Genomic DNA, 10,678 nt, shown 5'->3' with positions numbered 1-10,678 from the left:
TGCCTCCCAAGTGCTGGGATTAAAGGCACACCACCACCACCCAGCTTAGACAATATCTTTATGTTTATTTATTTCTCTGCACACACACACACACACACACACACACACACACGTTCTGTACACATGCTGCAGTGTGCATGTAGAGGTCAGGGAGCAATCTGTGGGAATCAATTCTCTTTCTACCATATGGGTTCCAAGGATTGAACATAGATTATCAGACTTGGTGAAGAAGCCTTTTGCTTCTGGCCCAGATTTCTTATTTTATTTATCTTATTTTTCCTGGGTCTGTATAGTAATGCTTTCATCAGTTCAATAAAATATTCATCCAATCAAACATTGCCTTTTCTTCATTCTCTTTGTTCTTTCTGAATTTCAGTTAGATGTACATTAAACAATCCTATGCCATAGCTTTTTTTTTATATTTTTTTCTTGTTTCCTGGTTTCCCTATATCTTTATTTCCATGACCTTAAGTAATCTTTTGTTATATCTTCCAGTTCATTGACACTCTCCTCAGCCATGTCTGAATTCTTACTCCATGTATCCATTTATTATTTTATGTCACCATTTATGGTTTTGTTTAGATGTAGTAGTCATTTGTTTTGTTTTCAGTTCTGTCTGCTCATACATGATAGTTTCTTATTGGGTGGTCAACAAGTTTCTTTGGCCATCCATCAAAACTGTGCTTTCTGCAAGTAAATGTATCTATTTGAATGGTTTTACTACACAAAAGTGAAGTAATTCTATACCTAAATGCAGTCCTCTCTCTAAATCACTGGCTTTTAGATCTGTAATTTATTTTTGTATTATATTGCTACCTTTCCCTTTTCATTATTCTAAAAACAGTTACTTCGTTCCTGTTTATAATCGTGTATGATTTTCTTAGGTACACTTCATGTTGGTGATGAAATCCGAGAAATCAATGGCATAAGTGTTGCTAACCAAACAGTGGAACAGCTACAGAAAATGCTTGTAAGCCAATGGAAGTTTGCCCTTCTCTAAGATTCATTTTTAGTTCATTAGCCTAGATTTTGATTTTTAATGATATTGATTTAATTTGTATTTTGATGTGGCTGTGGATGCATACACACACACACACATGTGCGCTTTGGAGGACAGTTTGAAAGAGTTTCTTCTCTGCTTCCTCCATTTGGGTCCCAGGCATTGAACTCAGGTCATCAAGCTTGGCGGCAAATGCCTTCACGTGCTAAGCCATCTTTTTTTACTATTATATTTTTAATTAAAATATAATTACATTTCCGTCCTCCTTTCTCTCTCTAATCTCTTCTACATAGCACTCTGTCAGGTCAGTCGCTCTAGTTCATGGACTCTCTTTCTTTGTATTGTTGCATGCGTTATAGAGATGTTTATACATGTAAATCCAACATGCTGAGTCCATTAAGTGTCCCTTGGATGTAAATGCTTTCAGAGATAACCACTTAGAATGGTATGACCAAGTGGGAGGCCCATCCCTGGGAACAACTTCTCCCTTTCAACCTTCCTTAGTTGCCTGTAGTTCTTTGTCTAGGGGTAGGTCCCCATGAGATTTCCCCTTCCACAACAGCATGTCAACTGGTCCTCTCACTGTATAGGTCCTGTTGCTGAGCCATCTTGACAGCTCTATTAACTTATTTTGTACAAAACACACACAGAAGGTATGCAAAGATGGCTCAGTGGGTAGAAGCACTTGTTGTCAGAGTACCTGAGTCTGGACGCCACACCCAGGTAAAAGGCAGAGCATGGTCTCACCTGCCTGGAACCCCAACATTATGTCTGGTAGAGACATGAGGGTAGCTGGGGCTTGCTAGCCACCAGCCTAGCTCAAGGTTCACTGACAGATCCTATATCAAGGAAAGAAGGTGGAGAATAATGGAGCAGAATATCGAACATTCTCTTCTGGCCTCCACAAGCACATACACACAGGTGCTGGCACCTGTATTCACACACGTTCATACACCAAACATACATACAGCAACTGAGGTATCCCCACTCATACCTAACACACACACTAAATAAACAGATTTAAGGAAAATACATCTAATGGTTCTTCAATCCTAGTCAGAATACTTCTTGTACCATCATTTATGTGAAGCTGAACTTGCACACTATTCATTAAAAACTGACAACTAGGAAAATGCAGTAGCTGCAGTGGACTTTGAAACCATTTTGCCTGCCTTTAGCAGTGGGAGTCTGCACACTGTTATCCTTCCTTGGTTTCTTACCAACCAGATATTTACAGAAAACCTCCCCAGTACATACTCGTGTGAACTAGTATCTCGCTGACCTCAAAAGGTTTCTGATTAACCCCATCAGAAACCTCTTTCCTGTTTAGCTGAGTCATGGCCAGCTGTACTGTATCTCTCTACGACACTAAAGAAGAGGAAGGTAACTGTAAGCCAGGCCATTATTGGCTATACTCGAAAAAAATCCATACTGAAATTAGGCCTTCAATAAAAAGCATTGACATCTGTTGACAGACCCCCATCTATGCTGGGTTGTAGCAAACAGGGGGAAGCATTTGTTTTATGCCCTGCTATAGTACAGCAGTAAATACCTATTAGGCAGGAAATAAGCATCCCGGGCTTGCCGTAATCAAAAGGAATGCCAGAATTAATAAAGTATAAAACCAATTTTATGGTGATAGCATCTGAGAGTAGCATATTAAATAGGGCTTTTATATAAGTACTTATTCTCTTCTTCGGGTCAGTGTATAGTCATTTTTGTAAGGCATGTCATTTCGACCCTTTTGTATTCATGTGTACAAAAGATAACCATCAGAGATCTTGGAGACCATTCATTGCTAGATACAAGATAGTCAGCCTTGACTTTGAGGGATCTTTCGCAGAAACCTCTACCAGTAACCTGAGTGTTTCCTGCTTTATAATTAGGGGGGTTTTAGGGCTGTGTGCTGTCAGGTGGTGTGGACTGATTGCACCCACACGTTTTGAGTGGTTTCTTCTGTGTTTTTGTGTGCAACATGTGTTTGCATGAGAACTCTCGTCTTTTCTTCTCCCAGAGGGAAATGCGAGGGAGTATTACCTTCAAGATTGTGCCAAGCTACCGCACTCAGTCTTCATCCTGTGAGGTAATAAGTCTAACAAGGCTCTCCCACCCCCAACCTTCCCCATCTCCTCTGATTTCTTAACTAACTGTCTGCTGATGGCTGAATGTTTTTGCTTTCTGGGAAATTGTTTCTGCCTGTGCTGTTAGATCACTGCACACCAATTTTACAACAAAGATAACGGAACAGAGGAGGTCCCACCCACCTCCTCAGCCCTACTTGCATGTAGATATCTTCAGCCTTTTTGCAGCAAAATCAAAGCCAAATATAGAAAAGCTACAGTAACATAAAGCTTGATAACAAAAAGAAAGAAATCCCTGAGACAAAAATATACAGCAGTGTTTCCAGGAAGTCCATTCACTTCCCTTGATAAGCTATCCCACAGGTAGTTCTTCTTTCCAAGAGTCAATTTCTGTTGAGGTAGCAGTGTTCAAATGAGTGACAGGTCTTGTGATGAGACCCTGATGAATTGGTAACTGACTTCACTGAAAGGACACAGGCTCCTGTGACCTTTCTGCATATCTAAAGTGGGAAATGATCTTTTGTAGAATAACGCCCCCGTGTTTCTGAAAACAGATTATCCTCTGGCAATTAGAACTCTTTCAACTTACGGGTTTATTTTTTTTAGTTTTGTTTTGCTCATTATAGTCAAAAATCTATTCTTTCTATATTGGGAGACATAAATTATCATAAACAGAATCATTCTTTGGTTGTAGCACATTCAGTTCAAATGTTATTTATTGGACCTTATTTTCCAATTTCCCTGTGGCTCTTCCAGGTATGTTAATATGAAGTGTAAGAGCTGGGAATATAGCACAGTGAATGCTTGCTTGGCATGTGTGAGTCCCTGGGTTCAATTTTTATCACTGCAAATAAATAGATATGAAGTGTACATTTTCTAAAGCTAAGTTTTAAGGACTGTAGCTGACTTACTGGATCTGTGCTTAAGAAAATTTGAAAGAAAGATTATACTTTTCAAGTCTATAGTGGTGCTACAAACTTCACAAGAAAGCCAAGTACAAGGTTCAAGTAGATTTTAATTGTCAATTAAAGTGTCATATTTTATTGGGTCTTGAGCTCCTCTTGGTGACTTCCTAAGGAATGTCAATTAATAGTACATTTCAAAAATAAGCAGCACTGCTCCAGATTCAAGATTCAGAGCATTAAGTTTTGTTACTTAGAGTATAAACCTGTCGGGGAAAGAGACAATGGCATACTTGCATACATTTTTGTATAAATCTAAATATTCTAGAACCATAGGTTATTCACAGCCTTTCTCATGTGTTGAAGACATTGAATAAATAGATTGGATTGGGGGTGGTACTAACCAGAAGATATTGTTAGTTATGAATACAAGTTTCTCCTTTTTTTTAAGTTGTTGAACTAGTTTGAGGGAGACACCAGTATCATACATATAAAATCTACACCTTTAAATATCTGAAAGAAATGATTTCCTCCTCTTACTTTGTTCATGGATACACGACTTTTTTTTTTTTTAACCCACCTGGGTTAGACTCTTCTTAGCTGGGCAAGGCTTCTCTAATAAAGGCTCTCATCCACTTCCCCCAGACCCTATCCCTACTGATTTGAAACCCTAAGGGTGACAAATAGAGATTAATCCACTGCATAATGTTTGAGAATGTTCCTCTAAAGGATCTCATTCTATTTCAGGCTAACCAATTCCAGAAGTATTCTTTCAATATCCTAGAGAGAAACATATCTTTTGGACAGAAGTGGATACAGAACTCTACACATGAAATGTCTTAAACGACTTAATTTCTTCTTCTGATAGTTCTTTTTATTAAAGTTGACTTAGACACTAAGGAACAGAACCTGAAAAGGATTAGGAGTGGGTTGAACAGCAAAGAGTGTGGGCTCCTGGCAAGTTTGGCCAGAAATAGAGCATTGTTGCTTGGAGTCACTGTCTTACTCAGTCTGCTAAAATGTTACAAAGAAAGAGATTTGCTTTCTGGTGCAGCTTTCTCTTTTTACCCCATTAGTAATATTTATTCTAGAAAGGTCTAAGATGATTACAATATGTAAAGTCTTTCTCTTAGGCTCATTTACTTTCAGTGGAGTTATTTGGTAGTTCTTGACAGTGGGGTACCTAAGAACAATAAACTACTTCTCAAACCCATTGTTTAACCTATTCTTTAATTCAAAACTAGGCAGTTGAGATCTTCAGTACAATAGCACTATAATATTTATTGTTGTGTGCCCTTTGATAAGTTTTTAATATCACTGTCCTGAGATCCCAATAAAAAAGCAAAGATTGTAGAATTTGGAATACAGGAAAAGAATAATCAATAATCAATGACAGCACAGCCCTCACTAATAATATGGGAACCTTCAAACTGCAAAAAAGTATTTTTATACTTCTGTGAAATCATATAAGTCAGTCAGCATGACACCTTTTATAGCATTAACCTCAGAGGAAATAGTTGTCAGACTGTGGTTGGGACTGTTGATGTGAATATCTGTTTCTGTGCCAGTGCTCTGTGTTAATGAACCTTGTGTCTTATTTCAGAGAGATTCCCCCTCCACTTCCAGACAGTCCCCTGCTAATGGTCATAGCAGCACTAACAATTCTGTTTCGGTAAGAACTCTAGCTCCACCCAGCCAAGTGTGACGATTTTGTTGGTGCTCACCTGCCATGAGTGTTTAGTTCCATGTGTTCAGTGGAAAGATTGTCTACTGCAGACGCACATGGCTACTGCAGCAGCCTTGCAGTTGACTCCTGGAAAACCTCCCTCAACGTTTCCTTCTTAAAAATCAGTCACATTTGAAGAAATGTAATTCAAGACTGCTGTAGTTGTTCTAAAACTACCTCTCAGCCACCCCACCAATACTTATGGCTGCTCAAAGGATATAAATAGAAATGTGTTTAAATTTCTTTAAGAATTTTTTAATTTAAAAATGATAAATGTAAGGGATTTTTGCAGAATAAGCATTTGGGTGTTCTTGGGCTTCATAGTTTTCCATTCTGAGGGATATCAGCAACGTCTTTTAGTTTCCGCTATCTAAGTTTACGAATTGGTGTGCCCTCTTGTTATTGTGGTACGTGCACATATTTTTGCGAATTTTAAGCCTTGCCTGGATATGAAAAGCAAAAGGAGCTGGCTTCAAACTGCACTTAAGCCACGCTGGTATCACATCTTTAACACAAAGTACATACTTGACTTAAACTTGGAAAGTTGCCATTTTTCAGAACTCTCCATTTTGGATTATAGAAAGAATCATTTAACCAAACAGAAGCATTTATGTGCATGGGTTTGCAGGTTTGGGGATAGCCAAATCTTCTCTGAAGTTGCTGGTGCTGCTGCCTGTCACCCTGCTGTAATTATAAGACCTCTAAGAATGCAGCACTGTTAACTTTTGTTCTGACTTTTAATTTGCCCTTTAAGAATATATCAACCTTCTTATCCAATCAAATCATTAGTCATTCAAAGATCATCTCAAATGGAATGATATCCCAAGTATCTAAGTAAGAGAAATTGTGTGAGAAAATTGTTTATAACTGTGTTTCCAATGTGAACCTAGGTTCTCAAAGAATTCCTTTTTAACATTAACATGTAATGCTATTAAGATGGTAAAAAAATCCATAGAGCCATTAAAATTTTCAAAATCTAAACGGTTGCAATGATGAAGTTGAAAAGGACAACCGTTCTTTTGTCCTCAGGGGGTTTTGTAATAGGCTGTTTGAACCGCAGTGGCTTTTGTGTTGAAGATGCTGAGTTGTTTCTTAAGAACACATTTTCTCTCTGCTTCAACTTACCTGCTTTCTTCAGCTTGCTGCTAAATGGCCTGGGTTTGATTTTTTTTTTCCTAATAACTCAACATTTCTAAGAAATGTAATAATGTATATGATCTCTTTACAACTTAAATCTAGTTCATTTTTAACCATATTGTAACAGAAACACACAAATTACTTTGTACTCTTGACAAGTAAATGAAAATTTTTCTCCTGGGTTGGCTTTATTCTACAGGACTTGCCATCAACCACCCAACCAAAAGGACGACAGGTGAATAGATACCCTCTATAGAAACTTCTCTAAACCAAGCTAATAGCTGATCCTTTATTAACCCTTTCCATCCCATAATGTCTGCATTTTGGACCATAACATTTGAGCATTGAAAGCTTGTACCATTTCATTTTAACACATTATACATGACTAATTCTCTATAAAGATTTTTTCCTCACATCTCTGTAGCTGTGATGGTTATTGTAATTACAACCTGATCATTTTTTGCTGGCAGTAAAGAGGTTTTGGCCTTAGAGAGTCTTACCTGCCTCTGGTGCATACAAAATTCATAGAATTCTAAGTATAACTAAGTCATGCCCTAATGAACAACTTAAGGCACTTTTCTGAAATTGAAATCTGAATTAAAATTAAATTTCTATTTGCTTGTGTATCATAAAAGTTACATACGGTGAAACAGCATCAGTACCTTGGTCTTCACCCTAGGATGCCTGTGCTCGTTTAGAAATGCTACATGCTGTCCAGCATCAGCAAGCAGCTTTCAAACAGCCAGCACTTTGAAAGCATACATTTTAGGTACAAATGCAGAGATTTATTAATTTTAAGGGTTGGGTTGCTAAAATGAAACATCACACAATAGTTCCAAAGCCTTCAGGTTGGTTTTACCATGACTTAAATGGGACATTCAAGGTTAATATCAATAGAAATATCATGGGAATGTTTTTCTTGAAATGTGATGCTAAAAAATACTAAATCTGATTTTAAGTTAAGAACTGTATAAATTAATGATTAGTAGAATATCCCCACAGTTTAGTCTCAGGATTTCATAACTGGAGCAACCTTGGGTATAGATAGTGCCTTATTTTAAAGCACTTAGAATTCCAGTCATTCATAAAACCCTATGTTATAACCCCTGTCTGCCAATGTGTCTCTTCAATTCACATACCATAAAGCTCTAGGCCTTGAACCATGCATGCTTTAATGCTCTGTGCTGATTTCAAGTGTTACATTGTCAAAGCAAGGGTTTAGATTCATCTTTATTTCCCCAGAAAAGTAAAGCACAAATCCAAACCCAAAATCTCTCTAAAGAAATCAAGCTGTATTTTGAATGTTTTAATATTGTTTGGGTTACATATAGCTCTGTCTGCAGTATATAGACATACTGCCAGTTGTCATGAAAACATGGCATTCAATATCATGAAAGCAAGATCCCAACCCAGAGTTCTTGCTACTTTACCATGAAAACCTACCCTGAGTACTAGTCTCTATGCCTTAAAGGCTGCCTCATGGTCATGACAATGTATCCATACCATCACCATGGCCATAGCAAGTTGTTAATTGGTGAGCTTAATTACACACCTATCCTATTACTAAAAGCAGAGTTTATTCAACAAGTATTTTAGTGTTCCTTCCAAATATAAACAGCAAAAATGAAGCTCTGTGCATCAGATATGGCACCCTGTTTCTAGTGGCAGTTGTTTCTTGTGTCCTACCTCCATACATCGTTTCAGCTTTCACCATCTGATGTCCTGTTGTGTTGTCAATGTTAATGTGTGGTTATTAGAGTAGCATTCACTGTTTTTCTTCCCATCACTGTGGCCTCCGTTCTTACAAGCTCCTGTTTTATAGATCTATGTAAGAGCACAATTTGAATATGATCCAGCCAAGGATGACCTCATCCCCTGCAAAGAAGCTGGCATCCGGTTCCGAGTTGGTGACATCATCCAGATTATTAGTAAGGATGACCACAACTGGTGGCAGGGTAAACTGGAAAACTCCAAAAATGGAACTGCAGGTCTCATTCCTTCTCCTGAACTTCAGGAATGGTATGTTTTTGTTATTTTATGGTGAAACTGAGCCCTCTCTTCCAGTTCTCAGTTTCATATTTCATATTATAAAACCTGCTTGATAAATCCTTTTCTTTGGTAACTATATAAATTCCAGTTGTCTAAGATCAAATCCAAAAATTATTTGTCCAAGACTTAATCTTCAGCTTATGGTCAGATACTAGGTCCAGTTAGAGCCACACTTTCTGTGTAAGGAAAAGAGGGAGGAGATAAGCTGGGTGGCTAGCTTCAGATCATTTGGGCAGAGCCCTCAACTCCTACAAACTTTTCTAATCTTTTTAGAATGGCCTTTTTTTTTCAGATGTATCCCTCTGTATTCTTTCATGACCATCTTACCCCAACATCAGGAAAAAATATCTTCAAGTGCCATGATTCAATGTCACTCGAGGTATTTAAAAATGCAGCCTGTTCCACTGTTGGGAGAAAGGACAATCAGAAGCTTTGTTCTTGGCCTTACCATTCTTTAAGAATGTTTTTTCTGAGTTGGGGACTACATAGCTCAGAAGTAGATGTTTGCCTGGTGTACCACAGAACAAGAGACAGAGGCAGGGAAAGATGACCTATTCTGTTAGAAGACTTAAACTGTGGACAGGATGAAATCAGACAGGCATTTTTAGACCCCCATTTAACTGAAAGAAGGCAGGATGTGTATCATCTATTAAATGTCCATAATCTACCCTCTTAAATATTTGCCCAATATCTACCAGAAATCTACTACAAAAAGGGGTAATTTAATACCTGGGTTTTGTTTTATAAAATAAGACTTAATCTGCCAAAACCTGGAATTCTGCCACTCCCTAACCTATACCCTACAAAAATACTTGAACTTTGTTAAAAGTAACCAAAAATATTGAGTCCGTAAATAATTCCTCTTTTTCACTAGTCCTTCTCACTATTAAAGGGTTTTCTTGGTTAATCTCTTTGATTTGATTGCCCCTTTCATCTATTGTATGTTCCCCAAAATTATTCTTACATTTAGAATGTTAAAGTAGATGAGCGCTTCAGACACCATGCTACAAATGGGGAAATGGGGCCCAAACAGAGAAGCAACAGCCTGCCGTCTGGCACTGTCTTTCAGTCTGATCTTAAGCAGACAGTTTAACATAAGCAGGAGGAAAGCAGTTTCTAAGTCTTTCTAATGCTGCTGCTGTGAATGATACATTTCACAAAATGTCTTCTGGAGAGCAATCACATGAGCATTTATTCAGAATAATCATGTGTGGGCTGGGGATATAGTAGCTCAGGTGGTTAAACTCGGTGATTCCCAGTAAAGCAGGTGTGGTGGTGCAGGCCTACAGTCCAGCAGCACTTGGGAGGCTCAGAAGCTCAGGGTCCTCTTTAGTTACACAGAGAGTTTGACACCATCCTCGGATACAGGGGCTGTATTGGAAAAAAATAACAAGGGAAGAAAAAACAATAAGTCCAGGTTTCTTTCTAGTTAGAGCAGAGATATAAATCATGTGCTCTTAGTCCTCTGCAGAAATCTGAAGAAGTTGCAGTGGGAAGAGGTTTGCTTCTTGTCTCTGCTGGCATCTAGATTGTTCAGATCAATCTTTCTACTGCAAAGAAAAAATGCTGCAGAAAATAAAGGGGTGTTTTGTTTTGCTTTGTTTTTTAATGAGCTTGAAAGCACAATAACTCAAAGAGTACTGGGGAACTCAACAACCAGGTCCTCTATGAGGACTTTTCACCAAAGCTGTAAGCAAAAATCTTAAGAGTACCAAGTATCCCATCTTACCAAGAAGGCATTTGTAATTATGCCAGAGAACCAAGAGTAAGACCACAGGCTTAA

The 10,678-nt window shown here is 38.1% G+C and overlaps 1 protein-coding gene across 9 annotated transcripts in view; it reads left to right on the top strand.

Annotated features, from left to right (window-relative positions):
* Positions 1-10,678, top strand: part of Cask (calcium/calmodulin dependent serine protein kinase) — a 323,785-nt gene that overhangs the window by 283,547 nt on the left and 29,560 nt on the right. For 3 of the 9 annotated variants that reach the window (XM_021152784.2, XM_029473080.1, XM_029473079.1), the window contains 5 exons: positions 885-970; positions 3,015-3,083; positions 5,587-5,655; positions 7,046-7,081; positions 8,669-8,865. In XM_021152784.2, coding sequence (XP_021008443.1) covers positions 885-970; positions 3,015-3,083; positions 5,587-5,655; positions 7,046-7,081; positions 8,669-8,865 — 457 coding nt within the window. The remainder of the gene's footprint in view (positions 1-884; positions 971-3,014; positions 3,084-5,586; positions 5,656-7,045; positions 7,082-8,668; positions 8,866-10,678) is intronic. The other 6 variants (XM_021152785.2, XM_029473084.1, XM_029473083.1 and 3 more) reach the window with 3 other exon arrangements.

This window comes from Mus caroli, chromosome X (genome assembly GCF_900094665.2).
Source record: "Mus caroli chromosome X, CAROLI_EIJ_v1.1, whole genome shotgun sequence".
Taxonomy (NCBI): Eukaryota; Metazoa; Chordata; class Mammalia; order Rodentia; family Muridae; genus Mus; species Mus caroli.
This window is presented reverse-complemented; position numbering and strand designations above follow the sequence as displayed.